Consider the following 20,103-nt stretch of genomic DNA (forward strand, 5'->3'; position numbering starts at 1 on the left):
CTCCCGCACAACAGCACAAGTGGTCTCTCCAGTCGTCTGGTCTTTACTCCAGATAGCTCGCTGTTCCCTGGCCTTTGCTAGGACCTCGGTTCTCGATGGTAGATTCTCCCGCCAGGGGACTTGAGCAGGTGTGTGTTGAGAGAGGACAGTATGCCCCAGGCCCATGACCTTCCCCTTCCCCAGGGTGAGCAAGTCCTGCTGTCCTTTCTGGCTGGTGCTTTCTCTCTCCCCTCCCATCCTCCATTGGCTGTCTACTGTGATCTTTCTAAAGAACAAAATTGCTTCAACAGCTTCCATCGTCTGTGGAAAGGATGTCACACCCTGATATGCAGGCAATGGACTTGTACAACATGGATCCTGCCGATCTTCACAGCCTAAGGTCACACTGGTACCATGGTAACATGATAATGAAGGGCCACTGTACCCATTCTATGGATGAGGAAAAGTGAGGTATAATTAAGCAGTTAAGTGGTAAAACTCCAGGTTATACAGTAATAATAATAAAAGTGTGGTTAGAGTCAAAATGAAGCCAGGTACGCAGCTCCCACACAGCTTCTCAGGAGGCTGAGGCAGGAGGATCACTTGAACCCTAGAGTTCAAGGCCAACCTAGCAACATAGCAAGACATCATCTCAAAAATTAAAAACAAAATCAAACTTAGCCAGGCATGGATTCTCTCCCTTATACTGTCCTGAGCAAGTCCCAACACTAACCCGGTTAGTCCTCACATTGGCGCATCCATGCAGACTTAGCCTGACCCTTGACCTCTCTGTGCCTCTGTCTTCACATCTGTAAGATGGGTCCACACTCACAGTTCTCTTCAAAGCTCCATTGTGAGGCCTCAATGAAGAAATGTATGGATGTGCTCACGGCAAAAGAGTGTTATCAGTTCTGGGTCTGAACACGGCAGCCGTGGCCGCTGGGGAGGATGCTGTGTGTAAATGAGAACTGTACAACACGGGTTGTAGAAGGCCTTTGAGGACCTCAGCCAGGAAACACTCATCAGTGACCAGGACCTTGGTGGGACAAGTGGGAGAGGGGAAGCAGAGGCAGGATGGGCTTCTAGGGCTTCCAGGAAGAATGCGCACAGAAGAAATCCACTATGGAACCAGAACACCATCCAGGCGTGGTGAGGAGCAGGCCTGCAGAGAGGCCATCGGTCTATACCCACACAAGCACTTCTTCATGCAAGTGGCAAGAGGTGTCAACCCAACAGTCTTTCTTTCAAGGGATGCCGGGTCCCTGGGCACTTGCTTGATGGCTGCAGGCTCTCCTGAGAGGAGAAGGCAGGTGTCCCTGCCATGTTAGACAGCCAGGTGATGGGCAAAGGGGGTACCCGGTGCAGGGATGGAGGTAAGGAGGGGGTTTAGAGATTCCACACTGGTTGATGGAAGTTGCCAGCTGCATCCACATAAATCGTGGCCTGGCGCAGGCTGGCGTCCATTAACATGAAAGATTCCATCACGCGTTACAACCTCCCTGTCTTGTACGGCGACAGCAGGTAATTAAAACAATAATTGTTTTCTGATGTTGCTTCTGCCGAATGATAAAAGCTTCCAGTTACTTTCCTTTTGCTGAGGGGTGGGAGTCTGGGATGTGTGTGTGTGTGTGTGTGTGTGTGTGTGAGTGGCTGACCTGGGGACACATAGGGTGGGGGCAGAGCCACAGGAGTTTGGGAGGTAGAGAAGGGTACAAAGCCTTCTGCCTGGTTGTCACAGAAAGGTCTGTGGGGAGGAGCCTGGTTCTCACTCACACATATATGTGCGCGTATACATGTGCACGCATGTGCATGTGCACACGCACACACACACACACACACACACACACACACACAACTAGTCAGTACTAGAAGGCACACAGCCCTGCAAACATGTCCTTCATCCTTTTGGGGGCAGGAGAGAGCCACACAGCTTAGAAGCCCCAGAAAAAGAGGGGAAAATCCTAACCAAGAAGAATGTCAACCACAGACAGAGGAGATAGTCTGCTCCCTGGGGAACCTTTCTCAGTGGCTCTTGGTACATCTACATCCAGAGAGGGAGGCATAGACCACCTTGGAGTGGAGGTGGTGGAGAAGAGAGAAGGGTCAGGGTCTGTGAGAACCAGCCCATTAACATATCTGCTTCCCACAGATCATTCATCACCCACCCACCCACCCACCTACCCCCACACACATGAGCATCGAGCAAAAAAGCCCACTGTCCCCGTCCTCGAGGAACTTCAGCTTTAGTGGAGAGAGGTGTACAATACAGAAGGAATCAATGCAACTAAGAAAGCCGTCCCCATTGCTGAGAACACCACGAGGACGCTGTGACAGAGAAGGACAGCTGTGGGTCTGATGTGACGTTGGAGCAAGGTGGAGTTGCCATGGAGGAATGGAGAAGATGAAGGCCAAAGCTCTGGGTCCCAGGCCTGGATCTGAGGATGCGTCCTCATCCTCGGGCTCCACCATCTTCACTCTGTCACCCTGCTACCTGCCTGCCTACCTGCCTTGGCCACACTCAACCCCATGCCCAGGAAGCTTCGGGAGGGTGGAGTGATAACTACTTACACAGGCAACTAGGCTATCATACCTGGGGACTCCCTCACCTTCCCCTCCGCTGCCCGGGAGGCCTCCAGCATGGCACTCTAATGCCTAAGACAAATACTTCTTAATCATGAAAAAAATGAAATGCTTTCACGTGAAGATGCTAATGTATTCGCGATCACAGCCTTGTACTGACAAATTAGCACCAGTATTGTTGGTAGCTACATTTATCCTGGTGATAAGAAACATATGTGTGTGTGTGTGTATGTGCACTGTGCATGTGTGTGTGTGTGTGTGTAGGTATGTGTGTGCACATGTGCACATACACAGAGGAATGGAGGGGTGGAGAGGACAGCTCTTGGCTTGGGGGGGGGGTTGCCGAGGAGGGGCAAAGGGAGGCCCGGAAATCAGACAGCTCACTGTAACCTGTCAGCTAGTCTTAGCTGTCCCTACGTGCCCATTCTGCACCATGAAGCCTACATCAGGCAGGGCTTGGTTGGCCTCCCTTGCAGGCAGGCCACCCGCAGACTCTGGGACCAACAAAGGAGTGCACTGTGAGACGAGAAAAACACTTTTACAAGAGTTCAATGTTTCGAAGATAGGCATTGGGGTGTCAAGAAACCGGAAACCCATGCATTGTTGGTTGGGAGTATAAAGTGGTGCGGGTGACGCTGTGTTTCCTGAGCCCGTTCAGTGCAGAGAGCCACCTGACCCAGCAACCCCACTCTAGTGTGCCAGGAGAACAGAAAGCAGGTATTTAAGCAAACACTGGTACGGAAATGTTCAAAACAGCATGGCCTGCAACAGCCCAAGGTGAGAGCCAGCAATAAATAGGCCAGAGACCGGGAGGCTGGCGGCTTCCTTTAGACCTCTGGGTGATTTTCTTTCACCTTCAGTTATACAAAAAAATGAAGCTAGGATTTCAGAGCAGAGTATTAGTGAAAAAGCACAAAAAGAAAGGGAGAAAGGGAGAAAGAGAGAGAGAAGGGAGGGAAGGGGAGGGGGAGAAGGGAGGGGGAGGGGGAGGGGGGAAAAGGGAGGGATCTCCATCTCTGTATAGTAGGAAGGGTTCCTAGAAGCAGGGCTGGGGACACTCCTCTCTTGGGACACGGGACACGTGGCTCTCAGCTCAGGTACTCTTTGGCAGTGTCTCTCTCAGCACACAGGTGCTCAGGGTCTTCTGTCTTCCCTCCCCTCCCCCACTTTTCCAGTCCCCTTGGCAAGTGTGTTCCCTTCTCTTGTGACCTGACTTCTGACCTCTGCTTCCCTCCTCTCCCCACCACCTCAGGCAGCTGCATTGCTCAGTGCTCTCTGGGGAATACAGTCCAGTGACAGCTGTGACAGTCTGTAGAGTCCTCCTGGCTGGTGTGGAGAGCTCTGCTCCCACGGCCCTCCCCCCCAGGGCCCTCTGGACTTCTTTCTCCTTGGCCTTCCCTGCCCACCTTATTTCTGTTTTGTTTGGTAGGAATCCCCAAGTGAAGTTTATTAAGGTGGGAATGCCTAGGTGCCACCAGCTACACAGAATTTCATTGGTTTGGTTCCTACCCTTGCCCATGTAGAAACTGTTCTGTGTCACCCACACCAGTCACTGGTCTGTGGTGTCAGAAAACAAAATCTTGTTTCTTTAAATGCACTAGGGCTAGCAACATGGCTCAATTAGTAAAGATGCTTGCTGTGAATACCCGGCTAGCACACAGGACTGTGGTTAGCATGGTCCCATTTGCATGACGTCCACGTGGGCAGGTCCAGAGAGACTTAAAGCAGGGCACTGTTTGTCAGGGTTGTGAACATTGAGGAACAAGAAATGGGTGGCAGATGGGGTCTCATTGGGAATGACAAAAAAAATCTATCTGACAGAGATGGCAGTCACACTGTGTGCGTTCCAAGTGTCATCTGACTGTGTACTTTAATTTTATGTGAATTTCACATTAATACACACACACACAGTCTGACTTCACTACACCTCTGTAAGCTATTTTGCATGTTGGTATTTGATCTGAGGAGGCAGGGAGACAGCAGGCACCCAGACCTCTGCCTGGCAATCCACAAGCCCCAAGCCTGGCCTTCCCCCTGCACCCACGCCTACCCTCTGCCATCAGCCCTGCCCGAGGTCTAGTGATCAGCTCTACACATCCCAGGCCCAGGCCCTGGCCCAGGCCCTTCTTTCTGTTGCATAACCACAGCAGAGGAGTGTCTGGCCCTGGGCTCAAGCTGTGACATAATGCAGGCCTTTTGATGTTCTTAAATCGGTTAACAAGATCAGATGTGGCCCAGAGGAACTCTCAGTCACTCTGATTCTCCACTGTGCCTTTCCGGAAGTCACGGCGGCTGTGAGTATCAGCGAACACAGATGAGAGCTACTGACCAGTCTCTCCATTCACACAATTTCACGTTCAGACCAAATGCTGCACCCCACAGTTGCCGCCCCTCATTGGTCCCTTCTCAGCTACGATGCTGTTCCACAGGGAAGTCTTCCTGGATTGCCCACTCTCACCTGTGACCCTGACTCTAGAGGGCCACTCCCACTTAGCACGCCTGTGGTCCTGTGGCCCCTCTGCCTACCTTCTACCTAAACAAAACCATTTCGCATTATCTTACTCTGCTCCTTTGGGATTGGTTCCAACCTCATCGTGGAGTCTCCCAGGGAAGGGAGCAGCGGCCTTGCTCCCTGTACTACTGTAGTGTCTAACTGAGTGCCAGGCGCACAGTAGGTGCTCAATATACACTTGCTTAATGGCCCAGCCCTGTCCTTTGGTCTGTCCATTCTGTCTTCCAAAGAGCTGGAACTGGGAGCTGGCTCTGAATCCACCCCAGAGAGAGGCTGTATGTAAGTACATTGTAAAACCTTCCGCAGCCATGCCTGGGCTTGCCACTCCTGCTCCGTCTTCATCTGAAGCCCGAATGGCTTCCATCTCTTCTAGTCCTGATATCTTTCCCTTTCTGTCAGTTCCCAGTGGCCTCTATGTCCACACACACCTTCCCTGGCTCACTAAGACCTCCTCCAACTCCTCCACAGTGGGAACTGATTGCTCTTTGACCTTCAGGCTTTCTCAGAACCCCGGTTCTTCCTCAGCAGCCGGTCCCCCCAGGTCTTCCTGAGAACAGGATCCAAGATCGCAGCATCCACCACCTGCTTCTTAGGACAGGTCTCACACCTGCCTGCATCTCAAAGCTGGGCTCTGGATATCACCTGAACCCAAGCAGGAGCTCTGGGAACAGGAAGGGACTTGAGTGTGGCCCACACACTTACGCTGAGCGCTATCCATAGAGTGGAGGGGCAGCCTCAGTGTGACCCACCAGTGGGGAGAGCAGGGTGTGTGGGTGCATACGTGTGTGTATGTGTACAGGGCAGGGGTTAGACAGGGCAGTAGGCTGCCTAGGCAAATTAAGGACATGGGTCTGTGGGGATGTGCAAAGCCAGAAAGTGAATGTGGGAGGAGGCATTTGGGACCCTGACACATGGACAATGAAGGCACACAGAGCAGCAAATGGAGACACATGGGCCCTAGGGATGCCTACAAAAGTGACGGCCGAGTCCTAGCCAAGCCAGCAGGCTCACGGTGGCTCAGGGATTTTTAAAAAGATTGATTTTTTTTAAAAAATTAAAGTGTGTGTGTGTGTGTGTGTGTGTGTGTGTAAGAGAGAGAGAGACAGGAAGACAGACAAAGACAGAGACAGATGTACACAAGAGAAATAGAGAGAGACAGAAACATACACAGAGACAGAGATGGAGATAGAGACAGATAGAGACAGAAAGACAGAGAGATCTGGAGTTACGGTTGTGAAGCTGTGCTGGGAACTGAACCTGAGGCCCCCGCAAGAGCAGCACACACTCTTAGCTGCTGAGCTATCTCTCCAGGCCCAATTTAGACATTTTTGATGTACCAAGAGGAGCCTGTGATTGGATTCCCATGCAGACTCTCTACTTCTCAGAATGCAGCAGCTACTGTTGAGGGCTGAGCACCCTTACACGGGCTGCCTGGCCACCTCTGTGTGGGGACGACTTCTTCCTCCTGGATCTTGTATCAGGCCATTTAGGGGTGCATGGCACCAACACCCAGCATTTCACCCAGCATTTCGAAAACCCAGCATAAGTGTATAGCAGGAAGTTCCCTGATCGAGCTCCAGAAGTTGCTGGATCAGCTAACAGCACTGAGAGCTGCAGAGACCACTCTGAGGCCTCAGGGCCTCCAAGACAGTCTCCTGCTTCCCCCAACTCTCCCATGCTCTGGCCTCTCTCTACACATTGTATAAGCTCTTGTCACACAGGAGGAAATAGTCCTGGCCCTCTGCCTCAGCCTCCTAACTCCCCTACTTCCAAGTCAGAAGGTTCTGATTGACTGATCCTAGGCTGTGGACCAATCACTGTGTCCAGGGTTCCTTCTGTGGTTTGGCTAGCCTGGGTCAAATTCTTTACTGTGAGAGAATCAGGTCACCCTAGCTGACAGTCCCACTGGAGCACACCATTAGAGGGGTGTAGAGGTACTGTATGCAGAGAAAGTATGTTAAGAGATCTAAGCAATGAGGAGCAGAGAAGTCCCAAACCCTGGTTATTGGCACATCACTGCAACAAGCCCAGCTCCCCATGGGGAGAATCTTCTCTAGACCAGCAGAGGCTGAGAGTGAATCTAGCGTTGCTCCAAAACCCCGTTCACTTTTACCACAAGGTCTTACTGAAGTCACCCACCCTCGCTCTCCATCCTCGCTCTCCCTGCTGAGTCCTGCTAGGGCCTTCTGCAAACATTCCCCGTGCCAAGGCCACCTCTGCCTTGCTTGTTAGGAAGACCTTTTCCCATGTGACTCCTCCCAGATAGCCAAACAGCTACTCAGCACAGAGCAGGCCACTGTTCCCCCACCCCCCACCCACACGGGCCTAATCCACTGACCTCTGTGAACCAGCCTAGCTCTCCCTCCCCAGTCCTTAGGAGGCCTTCTCTCTTAGCACATGGCTTTAGGTTAGGCCCATGCTGTTACAACACCCAGCTTGGCCAGAGCCCTGTTACAGTTGCTTATAACACATACATAGATGAGTGCACACATACATAGGCTACAGCCTGATGGGGTGAGGTGGGGTGACCACTGCGGATCCACAACTCTTCCCCACCCCCCAGCTCTATTCTATTTTGTTCTGACACCGCTTCCCCAGGCTCAGAGCTCTGAATCATGTTTGTCTCCCCCCCCCCATCCAGATGCATCAGTGTCTCCCACATCTATCTCTCTTACTCCAGCCTCGCTGCCTGCTCACTGGGAAGGGAGGCTCTGTCATTTCTTGCCTGGATGACCGCAGCAGCCTCCCGGCTGGTCTCCTTGCCTCCAGCCTCTCTCTGCAGCCATCCATCCTCTGTGCACGGCCAGATTAATCTTCCTTAAACACTGCTCACTGCCTGTCACTCCCCGGCTTGAAGACATAGCCAGCTCTATTGCTTGCCGGCCCCCCACGGGCACCGTCTGCTCCAGCAGGCCTCTCTCACACAAGTGCCATCTCCAGGATGGCCTGTCCCTCTCTACTTCCTCCCACGACTCTCTGGCCGCCACAAGCTGCGATCCTGGCTTATGTGGCTCTCTGAAGCTCTAGGACATCAAATGGTTTGTCCTTTCCCAGCTTCCCTTGGCTCTTAAATGTGACAGTGGCGCTGCCACCTCTCTACTCTGCGATCCCGGGGACCAGACTTGGCTTCTAGGCTGTCACAAGTCAAGCCCGGCCAAGGCATTGTGCATGACTCACATTCCTCCTCAGCTTTCGGTCCCAAGCCCCCACATGAGTGCTCGTTACCCCAGAATGAGCACCTTCCCCAAATGCCAGGCCTTGACACATTCTGCCTGTTTTGTCAAGCAAGACTCCCATCTCCCACACCCACCATCCAGTAGATGGAAGCTAAAGAGCTAGGGACACAGCTGAGGCAGTAGCTCATACCCATCAAACATTTGCTATGGATGTTCCCAGAGAAGCACTCACTTGATGCTGGCAACCCTATTCGGAGAAGCCTTTATCGTCTATTTTCTTGGTGAGGAAACTGAGTCACAGAGGGCTTATATAATTGATTTAACTCAAGCAGGCACTGAACCCAAACCAGCACCCCCCTGATTGACTTTTTATGCTTGGCACAACAGGAAAGGCTCCAGGCTGGCAGCAGTCAGGAGGCCCTGCAAGGAAGGTCTGGAGACCTTCTACTTTTCTGTCAGTACGTCAAAGGGCTAGGGGTCAGCATGGTGTGCAGTTAGGCTGTACTAAAACCAGTGCCTCCAGGCTCAGGAGGCTGATTTCCATAAGCTAGCTGACACCACCTGGCATTTGAAATAGGCAGAAATATTTACATCAGGGACTAGAGAGACTGCTTAAGAGAACCGACTGGTCTTCCAGAGGTCCTGAGTTCAATTCTCAGCAACCACATGGTGGCTCACAACCATCTGTAATGGGATCTAACCCTCTTCTGGTGTGTCTGAAGACAGCGATGTACTCACATTAAATAAATAAATAAATAAATAAATAAATAAATAAATCTTTTTAAAAAATGAAATATTTATATTGGGAAAATTGTTTCTCAGCCTTTCTGAGAACCTGTTGCTTACTGGGGAAAGAGCCATGACCACTCTTAGAAGCTGGTCTGGGTCTGAAGGGAAGGGGTCTTCAGAAGTCCAAATGTGTGTGAACTGGATCCCAAAGGACTGGAAAGATGTTTCTAAAACGGTGTTGGTCAAAGCTATCCGAGCAGGCTCAGCTTCTGAACAATATGCCCAGCAGAAGCTAGCTAAGGGCAAGGCCACAGGAGAGGGATATTCGGGCATTGCACAGGGATGTCAGGGCGCAGGTCTGGCTAAGGCTCACAGGGAATGCCAAAGGCATCCAGGGGAAGTGGGGGCTTAGAAGAAGAGGACCAAGAAAGGTAGGAAGCCCTGGTTAATCCACCCTTGGGCTTGGCTCCTTGCTGTAGTCAGTGAGGTTATGAAGTAAATGGACAAAGTAGATGGCTGTTCCCACCCGTGCCTCCTGGATAAGAAGCTTCAAGGAGTGGAAAAGCAGTTTGGATAACAGGACTGTGGTGGCTTAAGCCCAAGCAATCTGCACCATCCTAGCCACCACCGGCTCACATGGGTAGAACATATGAATTGGACCAACAAAGGAAGACTAAAGCATTTGTGGGGTGTCTGAGGGAGGAGATATTTAATTTCTAGCCCCTCAGCCTGGACCTATGAGGATGCTGTAGTCTTGGGAGCCCCTGGCAGCCACTTAGGGACCATGAAGGGAGAGGTTATTAGTGGTTGACACCAAAGCCCAAAGAACCGAGATGAAGGGTGGGTCTTATCACACTGTTCTCTTTGGATCCAGCCATGCCTGAGACCCGGGTTAGTCCTGACTTGCAGTTATATCTGTCATTAAATTCCCTATTTTTGCTTAAACGAGAGTTGACTTTTTCAATATTTGTCACAGATGCACTTAAGTGTCCCACGCTGCTTGGTGCTGAGGTACTGTCAGAGTGACGAGCTCCCAGGAAGCGGGAGGAGCAGGGGAGGGTGCTCCCAGCTGCACTGGATGAGACATCCATGAGTAGGCTGGAAACGTGGCCTGGGAAGGGCAAATGGGGCAGGCAGGTACCCTGGCTTAACCTAAAAGGGGAAGCCATCTAGTGCAGCCCCAGAAGAAATGGCCCAGAACCACCTGGAGGAAGTTATGGAAAGGATTTACCTCTTTATAATAAAGTCATTTTGAACAATCCCTTAGGTTTGAAGCTCCAGGGCCTAGGTGAGAACCAACTCCCTAATTATAATCACAGCCCTGTGCCCCGGCTGGCCTTTTCCAGGTGTAAGAAATAAGGACACAGGACATCAGGTGGGATCAAGTGGCAAGATGTGAACTAAAAAGGTGGGGAGGGCCATACAATCCATGGCCTTCAGCTTCTTCCAGCAGTGCAAGGAACAACAGGAAAGGCCCACGGGACAGGGACATAGGATGCTATCTGTAATGTGGTCACAGCTGCCATTGTTTGCAAGTACCTTCCATAGATGGGGGTAACCTCATCTACCTGATGGACAGTCCCAAGGTTTTGATGAGACCTCCAGGCAGAGCCTAGCACTTACCACCATCAGGAAGTCAATTCAAACAAACAAACAAGCAAGCGGTGGTTATAGTCTACAGTCTCCTTCCTCTTCCCACTCTAGAGTGCTCTCTCAGCAGAGGGGAAAAAGCATTAGGAAGCCAGGCTTGGTGACACATGCCTTTAATCCTGGCAGAGGCAAGAGGATCTCTGTGAGTTCGAGGCCAGCTTAATCTAGAGAGACAGTAACAGGAGAGCCAGAGATACATAATAGAGAAAGCCTGTTTCAAAAAAAAAAAAAAAAGCGTAAAAGCTCTAGCCTGGGGCTCCAGCCTGCCTAGGATGCTGGGTTTGGGAGCAAGTGGGGTGCTGCCTCATCTGCAAAATGGGAATGATGGCCTCCGCCTACACGAGACCCTTGGACTGTGGGAGGCATCCTCCTCCCTCAGATCTGGGACGACATTCCTCACCCCACGTCTAAGGGGTCGGGGCACAGAAGGTAGGGGACAGGGCTGTAGACCGGGCGGAGGCTGGACAGAGCTCCCCAGGCGGCAGCCAAGCGCTCAGCCGGGAACTTGTTAACAGACCCTGAACAAAGAGCCGCTAATCCTGCGGGCGGCCGCAGGCGGGCTGGCGGGCGGAGGGATCCCGCCCCTTCCCGGCTCGGCCCCAGCTCGCCACGCATTAATTAGGCTGCGCGGGGCGGGGACCACAGCGCAGGCCTCCCGCCCGCCGGGACGCTGCCCGATGGGCGCGCCCCTCCCTCAGCAGCTAATTGCATCCCGGGCTCTGGGGCTAACTGGCTCGGGCAACTGCGGGCCACAGCCGCCCACGTGTCCCGCAGCCTCGCGGGCTGGAGGAACCCCGCCCACCCCAGCCACCTTGACGGTCGCGTCGCGGGGAGGGGTGGTCGGGTCTGGAGGCTGTGGGTCGGGTCACACAGCGGGCACGATCACGAGAGAAGGGGAGAAGGAGTGGGAAAGAAACGCAGACCTGGGGAGGATCTTCAATGTCTCGGCTTTGTCGGGCTCCGCCCCAACTAGGAGAGGGTGGAGTCTAATCGGGGGCTACTCCCCTTACATGATACCGGGTGGGCATGCTAGGGAGGGACACCAAGAGTTCACTTTGCAACCTAGCTTTAGGGTCAGGGTGGGATACCAGGACAAGAGACCCCTTTTCAAGGTCCTTGCACCGTCCCTCAGGTATGTCAATACAGGCAGACTCCCTAGCCCTTCCTTCCCCAATCAGCCGCGTATTTGCCTGGAGCTCAAGGTGACCCTGAATCTTCTAGAGAGACATCCAGACTGAGGAGAAGCCCGGCTTTGGGGACTCGCCAGTCAAAGCGATGGCTCACCTCTGGTACTCCTGCCACGATCCAATTAGGAGGCAGGATTCTCAGGGTTCCTCCCCTACCAAAACAGGCCCAGAAGACTTTAGTCCCCCCTTTTTGGTCTTCTGTAAGGAGCAGCTGCCACTCAGGCCTCCCCAGAATCTACTGACTCTCTCTCTGGACCCATAATCTTAAGCCAGGCTAGACTTGAGCCTGTCAGCAACCACACCTAAAAAGGGGGAAATGGCTTCTCCATGCCCTGCCTTCAAGATCCAAACAGCAATGAAAAACAAGCCAACCCTATCCTGGAAAGACAGGACCCTCCCCTTAGGCTACCTCGATCTAGTCCCTCTGCTCTGTCCTCTCTAGACAGCCAGACTTTCCTGATTCCTACCCGAGAGGATGGAACCTCCTGCCCTACCTACCACACTCAACTGCTTCGCTTGGCGATGGCACAAAGATGAGTCCCTTAAGGATGAATGTTGCACACTGAAAGTTCTAAGAGGTGCAGGGAAGAGCACAATCCAGGGTGAGGATTAAGAGGCCATAGCGGGTGTCAAGGGCACAGGATCCTAGCAGCAGCTGGTAAGGGATGGCTGTGTACCCTTAAGTAACCCCATGCCTCCTGGCCCTGGCTCAAACCCAGTCCCCAGTGCTTGCCAACTCCCACCTCTACCAGCTCCCCCAAGCTGCCTGGGATATAGTCAAAACCTTCCTGTGGCCTTTGGCATCAGTGTCTGAGAAAGGGGGCAGGCCCCCAACACTAGCATCCTGACCTGGGGGTCCCTGTTAAATACTGGAGTTGTTTGGCAGCTGCAGCAGGACCCAACTTCCTTACTTTTCCATACAGTAACCTTTGGCTCTGTCCCACAACCCACCTGGCTCCCAGGCAACACAGCCAGCTTTTGCCAGGGCTGATGGTGTCTTAGGTAGGTGTGAAGGTGGGAGAGCCTGCAACTGTGTGCTCAGGCCACCCCAGGCTCTGGGGGACAGTTGCCTGAGGCAAGCCATCAAGTTCAATCAGACAGCTTGAGTGACTGGTCCAACATCACGCAGCAATCCAATGGCAGAGCCCAAACTAGGATTCACATCTGCCCAGGAATTATAGCCACAACCTGTTTGTTAGAGATGAAGTTGGCATACAGTCCCAGGACAGGACGAACCGAAAAGTGATGGTAAGAACCTGCCAAACAAAAGCCTTGGAGCCCAAGCAGGATGGATGCAAAGTACTGTTGTTCACATGAAGCCTGGTCTGTCCTGTGTCTGTGCCTGGGCCCTGCTGCAACCTCAGGCCCAACTCTTGTTCTAATGCATTGTCTCCAGTGCCTGGGAAAAATGGGCAGAAGCAAGAAGCCCTGAGCACCTGCAAGATGCTGCAGTGCACTCTGGGTACAGTTCACTACCATTAACCAAGGAATAAGAGACCCCATCTACAGATATGGAAGCTGGCTGGGAACTTACTGTTACTTGTCCAGTGACTTGGGGTATAGATTGCAAGACAACTCTATTTGCCTCTAATGCCCCTGCCCTGTTGTACATGGTAGAAAGAGCCCAGAAGTCCCCTAAGAGAAGAGGACCCTCACGGGCAGCAAGTAAGAGAAAGAAGGACACTGGTAGGAATGATTATAGAAAGTTGAGCCTCCCTCCTGAGTGGTAAGGGACACTGAGGCTCAGCCACCCAGTCTTGGGGTCAGAAACCACACTGGTGACATACATAGAAACCCAAATCTTGGCATCAACTCAATTTGCACAAGAAAATACTACTCTAAGGAAATCGATGTCAGGACGGAGGCAGTACCCACTGGAAAATACCTGCTCAACAGACACGGGCACACTTTTGTAGGTGGTTCCCTAACATGTACTTGCATCTACATATATGTGTGTCCTGGGCACGGTGCCTGCCCCCATGGGAGGCCTGGCCTTACCAGCCCTGACTCTGACAGGGTGGGGAAGTTCATGGTCAGGAATAAGGATGGGCCACTGCTGAAGTGGATTAAATTCCTCTCTGCCTCCCTGCCTGACCTGCAAGCCCAAACTCCAACCAAGAACAGGAAGAAAACCATTAAACATTTGGCTGGCAGTGATTCAGAGCATGTCAGGGGCAGAGAGCATGGTATACAATGTTGCAGGCAATGGCTATATTGGGGAAACACTGGAGAAGGAACCTTCAGGACCAGAGGCTTCTGGCTTCCTTTAGCATATCCAGAGCACATCACTGAGCCCCGTGGAGGAGGAACTGGGGGTGCTTGGGGGAGACCTTCAGCTCAAGGCTGGATAGGTTGAGAGACTAGCAGCAATAAAGTGGCCCAGCCAGGATCAGAACAAAGCCAAGGAGTTAGGATGCCAAGCCGGGAGCATACTGTCAAGGCCAGGTGGCACCACATCCTGCAAAGCTGGAAACAGCTAGTCTGCTAGAGCTAAGCCCAGCAGCAGGCAAAGCCCAGCGATGCAGCCGACCTCTGGGTGCATCGATCAGGTGTTTCCTTCATTCCCCCATGCCCATCCCAGTCCAGAGCTAAGGCTCTACCTGCGGGCCCTGGAGAGCCTCACATTACGCTTCCAGAGACCTTCGGCTGAGAAGAGGAGGGGATGAGTGGGGGGGGGGGGCACCATGGCGAGCCAGGTGGGAGATGGGAATGGGAGGAAGCAGAGAAGGCTAGGGACACAGCAATGTCACAAGTAACACTGAGCTTGATGACTTGGTGACAGATTAGATGTGAAGCGTGAAGGAGAGGGGAGAGCCAAGGGAGAGAGGAAAGTTCCCGCCCCCTCTAGGCTGGGGTGAGGGAAGGCAGCAATGACAGGGTCCCTGGGAAGAGGGGACAATGGGAGTCTGGTAGCTTGGCATGAGAGGGCCTGGCGTTTGTGTGCACAGAACAGGTTCCTAGGTGGCAGCATTGGGGCCTTCACCTAAAAGGGCTGTGCACCCCAAGCTATAGCTTAATCCTGCAAGCCTGAGACTCGTGGCAGCACCAAGCAGGAAAAAGGATGTGGCATGGGTCAAAGGTAGCTGCTCCCAGGCCCCAGGCCTCTGGGTTGGAGCTTTTGCACCCAGGTCAATACTTATCCTGGCGTCCTGGAAGAAAGCCTTTTTCAACATGGGCAAAAGGGTGGGGGCGAGGGGGCAAATGGGCCAGGGAAAGGATCAGCTCTATCCTGAAGCATCTACAGCAGCCTACCCCACGTGCAAGAAGCAAGAACACGGTGCTCTCTGCCCCGGAGTGATGGCCTCCTCCACAGTCCTGTCAGCCCAGAGTGGAGGTGGGCAGAAAGTCCAGCAGCCCCAATGACGGGAACAGGGGTGGGCGGGAAAGGGACAAGGGCAATGTTCGAGCCTGGTGCCCCTCAGCTCATACGTTCCAGGAGAGCCTGCCCCCCCCCCATGCCTCTCCTCCCTAGGCATGGTACTGTCTAGGGGACACCCAAGACAAGAAGACACGAAGGGTAAGGAGTTGCATGTGCCGGCCGGCTGTGTAACTGCTAGAGCATAAAAGGGACAATCTGTCACGGCAGGTGGGTGTCTGTGTGTGCAGGCACAGACTGGGTATGCCCAGGTGCATTTGTGCTGAGGGATGGCTTTTGTGAGTGGTAGTGTGTAACGCTGGGCGACAAAGGATAGAGGCCTGGGGGGGGGGCAAAGTCTGCACGGGCGCACGCACCCGCGCGCGCGCGGGCGCACACACACACACACACACATCCAGCCATACCCCTCAAGACTGCCTTGCTGACCATCCCCCCTGCCCCCCCCCCCCCAGCCACTCACAGACACATTTTCCACCAGCTGCTGTTGCCAAGGAACTGATAAGCAGATGCAGGGGTGTAGTAGGGTCATGGCAGGGGCAGCCCTACCTAGGTATCTGTCCACACATGCCCAGAGCCTGTGCGGGGAGGGTGAGATGTGTTCTCTTTGAGAAGTGGGGCCACTCCTACCTCCATACCTTTCAGCAGCTCCTCCCACGGCTAGAGAGTTAATGCCTGAGACAGCCTCCGATCCCAGGTAGCTCTGAAGCACTCATGCCCACCTGTCTGTCAGCTCTGGGAAACCTCAGGCCAGGCCCCAACAGGTGTCCTGCCAATGGGCAATGCAGTTCTTCTTGAGGTGCAATCCTTCATTCCTGGTTTAGTGCCCTCCCCTACAAGTGTCTGTCGCCCCTGTCTGTAACGCTCACTGGCGCAGTACCATGTAACTACCACACGCATACAATATGTTAGTACTCATCTGACCGTACACATAACAGCACTCCCCATGCCACATCAGTGGTGCCCCCTGCCCCCATTACCCAGGACACATGTCAGTCCACGCCATTCCCACCCACGTGCTCACGTGGCAAAATGCAGCTCTGACCACACAGCCCCTTTCACACACATGCAACTCAGTAAACATTTCCTGGGGACCCATTCAGTGTCTGGCAGCACCTCCTCTGACACCTCCAGCTCATGACTATGGCCAGTCCTGCAACTCACACCCCTAAAGCTAACATATACAACATGAATACACAGCCAACGGCACACAGCCCAATCTGAGGGTTCGTCAGGATTAAAGTGGGGAGGCCATTAGGAAGAAGGGCTGGTTAAAGTGAGGATTTAGGGTGCATTGACAGGGGAAGGAGGCAGAGCAGGGGGGGACGAGGTAGAGGACTTAGGGGGCAGGATGGGGAGGGCAGTCGAGGCAGTGGTGGGTGAAGGATGCAGTACGCAGAGACTCTTCAAGGAACCAGCCATCGACCTTAATCATCTGGTCCTTGACGGAGCTCTCATCTTTCTGGATTGGCAGTTCAGAAACCCACACCCTTAGAAGAAACTGGCCTTGCCAGCCTAGGGATCACCTCCCGGGAAGCAGGCTATGGGGGAATCAAGCACCAAGAATTGCTCAGGCACCCTTCCCAATACCCAGAAGCTCAGCACTGCCAAATCCTTAGGGACTAGGAGATTAGGGACCCCCACAGCTCGGTCTAGGTGCGGGCTTTGGGAGAGCAGACAAAGCCTCCCCCCCCCCAGGCCCCTCACGAAAGGAGGTGGGCTAAAAGGCTAGGTTATGAAGGGGCTGGTTAGGGTGGCCAACAAGACACGCGGGGAGACTGCAGGGCTGTGGAGTTTCTGAGAGGTTCTCAGAGCCCGCCAACCAACAGCCAACAGCAAACAACTCCCCTTCTCCCTCCTCTTCCCCTCTCCCGCCTCCAGCAGCGAGGCCAGGAGCCACAGGCCACCACAGGGGCCCCAGTGCTTTGACTACCGGCTGCAAGAGCTGAGGGCTGTTGGATACCTCCACGCCTGAGTGTGTGCGTGTGCAAGCCTGTGTGTGGTGGGGACAGAGGAGGACACTATGTTCTAGACGTGGGCAGAGGCCAGGTGCCAAGCTAGAAATTGTGAGTGGCTGTTTGGGGCAGTCCTACCTGGAAGAGCTGTCTTACACCCCCCCCCCACACACACACCTGCCCCACACACACCCCATTTTCTGAGCACTAGCATATGGCCTTGAGTCCTTCAAGTCTTGTCTTTCCTGGATTATTCCAAACTGCCGTCGCCCCCCCCCCCCCGCATCATTCTCCCGGGCCCGTGAAACCAGCAAACTTCCCCCACCGGAGGCGTGGGGCGTCTACACTCGCCAGCCCCGTGCGCTGACAGCTGTTCCTGGACTTGGCAGAACCAAGGCTTCCGGGAGAGCGCACCGGGAAGCTGCGCAGCAGCGAGTGGCGGCCCCCGCGTCCTGCCCAGCAAAGTTTGGCCTCCGGGGGCTCCCAGACGGGTCGGCCGCGCAGGTCACGGCCACCTCCTCCCCAGAGCTAAGCGTTCGCGCGCACGGTCCCCCGCAAGCCTCCCCAGAGCGCGCGCGGCGTGACTCACCCGAACCACGAAGCCAGGCGGCGAGGACTATGCCCAGGAGCGCTGGCCACAGGCCGGGCCGGACGGCCATGGCCGCGGGCGGACGAGCGGGCTGGACTAGGGGCCCCGCGGGCGGGAGAGAGGCTGTCAGCGCCTCAGCCGAGAGCCCCACCTCGGGGCGCCCCCGGGGCCCATGCCAGAGGACAGCGCTGCCTCCGGGCGGCCGGCTGCGGGGCGCACGCGGCGCGTGGCTCCCCTGGGCACCCGGAGCGCAGCAATGCAGCCGGGGCGGAGCGCAGCGCCAGCCGCGCCGCGCACCGAGCCAGCCGCCGCGCGGAGCCCGCAGCCGGGGAGCGGGCCGGCGGGCGCCGCAAAATCCGGACTGGAGCGACGGAGCGGGGCGGAGGCGGGGCGGGGCGGGGGAGGAGGGGCCGGGCGGCGCTGCGAGCGCGGGCCACCCCCGGCACCGGGGATCCCTTCGGGCAACGCCTGAGGCTCCCCCAGGGAGGAGCTGGGGTAGTGGGCGGGGAGGCCTCCCACCACCCCTCTCAGTCTCCAGGGACAGAAACAGGACTCTGGAACCCGGAGTGGATTGCTTTTCCGGATCCGGCATCACCCGGGTCCGCCAGTCGGCGCACAGGTGGCCCGGGAGGGGCCCCGGGCTGCGGCGACCCCGGCGCAGCGCCAGCCTGCGGAGAGCAGCTCGACTCTGGAGTGCCCCAGGCAGGTTCCGCTGCAGTCCCTGCTTGCACCCCTGCCTCCGGGCTGCGCTCCGAGGTCGTCAGCGCGCCGTGGTAGGCAGCCGGCGGGCGGCTTGGATGGGGGACTGCAGGAGAGGTCCCGGGGCCCAGCCGGCGCGCAGGAGCCGCCAGGCCCCCACCGTCTCACCATCCGCCTCCCCAAGACAGCTTGATGGGCTTCAGGGGCAAGCGTAGCAGCGTGGCCCCAGGCTTTCTTAATCCCTCCACGCCGCTGGCCCAAAGGAAACAACCTTAGGGCGCAGCGCAGCCTGTAAGGAGCGTCGTGTTGTTTGCGCCCCGAGCGCGCGCGGCGCTGGAGACGTGGGCGTGATGCAGGAACCAGAAGGGTTTTGGGAGCTACAAACTCCTGGGGTAGAATCGAAGTGTCACATTCTTCTGGCTCTGTGACCTTGGGCAAGTCACGGGCGTCTCTGGATCCCAGCAGAATGACCGCTGGAGGATCTCCTATTCCCCACCCCCATTCCCTAAGCTGGTTAAAATAAACAGAAGGCTGCCCTAGAGAAGGAAAATAAACGCTCTCGGTGTGCACAGGGCGAGGGATCTGAAAGAGAGGGTCCCACTCCTGGCCAGGAGGAGAATGAGAAGGGTGAAGACGGTCACACACTCAAACGCCTCCAGCGCCGATCGATAATATAAATTGGTGCTGCAGGCCAGATGATATAAGAATGGTCTTGGCTTCCACAAAGAGATATGAGCTCTCCTATATTTCTTGAGACACGAGGCCCTCTCTCGGTTTGTCTTTTGTTTCCCACTTTTTATAGAGAAGGTTATGAAAAATGTTTTGCTTTCTTCTGCTCTCTTGTATATGTATATATCTGCATATGTATATATATGTGTGTGTGTGTGTGTGTTTCTAGTCACAACCAAAGCTCCAGATGTGCACGTACAGATTTTGGGCCTCAGGGCCAGACAGGCAGGGAGACAGGGCACAGGGTCATATCGAAATGGCTCTCTTGTTCTAGGTGCCTGTTGGGGGGGGGGGGACCCAATTGGTTTTGTTTACCAATTTTCAATAGAAGCTGTTATCTGGGAAAATAATTTTTTAAAAGATGTGTGTGTGTGTGAGTGTGCACGTGTGTGTGCGTGTGCATGTGAGTGTGTTGCATAGTGCCTGTGTGGAAGTCAGAAAACAGCTTGTCATTTCTCTCCTTATGTGAGATTCGGGGATGAAAGCCAGGTTGTAAGGCTTGACAGCAAACCCCATTATTCACTGAGGCATCTTGGTGGCCCTAAAATTGATTTTTAATACATGTGTGTATTTATAACCTCTTTTACCCAGATGTCATACTCCCCAACTTCAGCTTTTTAGACAAACACATTAGAGAGTAGAGCTGATCTACAGGCTGCTCTGGTGTGTGTGTGTGTGTGTGTGTGTGTGTGTGTGTTGTATGTGGTGTGAGTGTGTATGTGTTGTATGTGGTGTGAGTGTGTGTTGTATGTGGTGTGAGTGTGTGTGGTGTATGTGTGAGAGCAGTTGTTGTATGCCCAGGCTATTCTCCTGTATTCTATTAATACCCCTATAGTGCTCTCCTGGATCTGAATTTGGGTTCACAGTGTGGAAGAAATGTTGAAGGCTTGGGATTTGGACACTGAAGGGAGGCGGTTGGAGATTAGGGCATGGTGTACATGAGAA

General features: G+C 54.3%; 1 protein-coding gene across 4 annotated transcripts in view; it reads right to left on the minus strand.

Moving 5' to 3' along the window:
- Unc5a (unc-5 netrin receptor A) overlaps positions 1 to 18,036 on the minus strand; it is a 56,466-nt gene extending 38,430 nt beyond the window's left edge. For 3 of the 4 annotated variants that reach the window (XM_029468530.2, XM_029468531.2, XM_021179784.2), the window contains exon 1: positions 17,731 to 18,018. In XM_029468530.2, coding sequence (XP_029324390.1) covers positions 17,731 to 17,800 — 70 coding nt within the window. In that variant the 5' untranslated portion in view covers positions 17,801 to 18,018. Of the gene's footprint in view, positions 1 to 17,730 lie in introns of all 4 variants that reach the window. The other variant, XM_021179783.3, reaches the window with a different exon arrangement.
- Positions 18,037 to 20,103: the final 2,067 nt, after the last annotated feature.

The sequence above is a fragment of the Mus caroli genome, unplaced genomic scaffold (genome assembly GCF_978045245.1).
Source record: "Mus caroli unplaced genomic scaffold, Mus_caroli_1 scaffold_15, whole genome shotgun sequence".
NCBI classification, from domain to species: domain Eukaryota; kingdom Metazoa; phylum Chordata; class Mammalia; order Rodentia; family Muridae; genus Mus; species Mus caroli.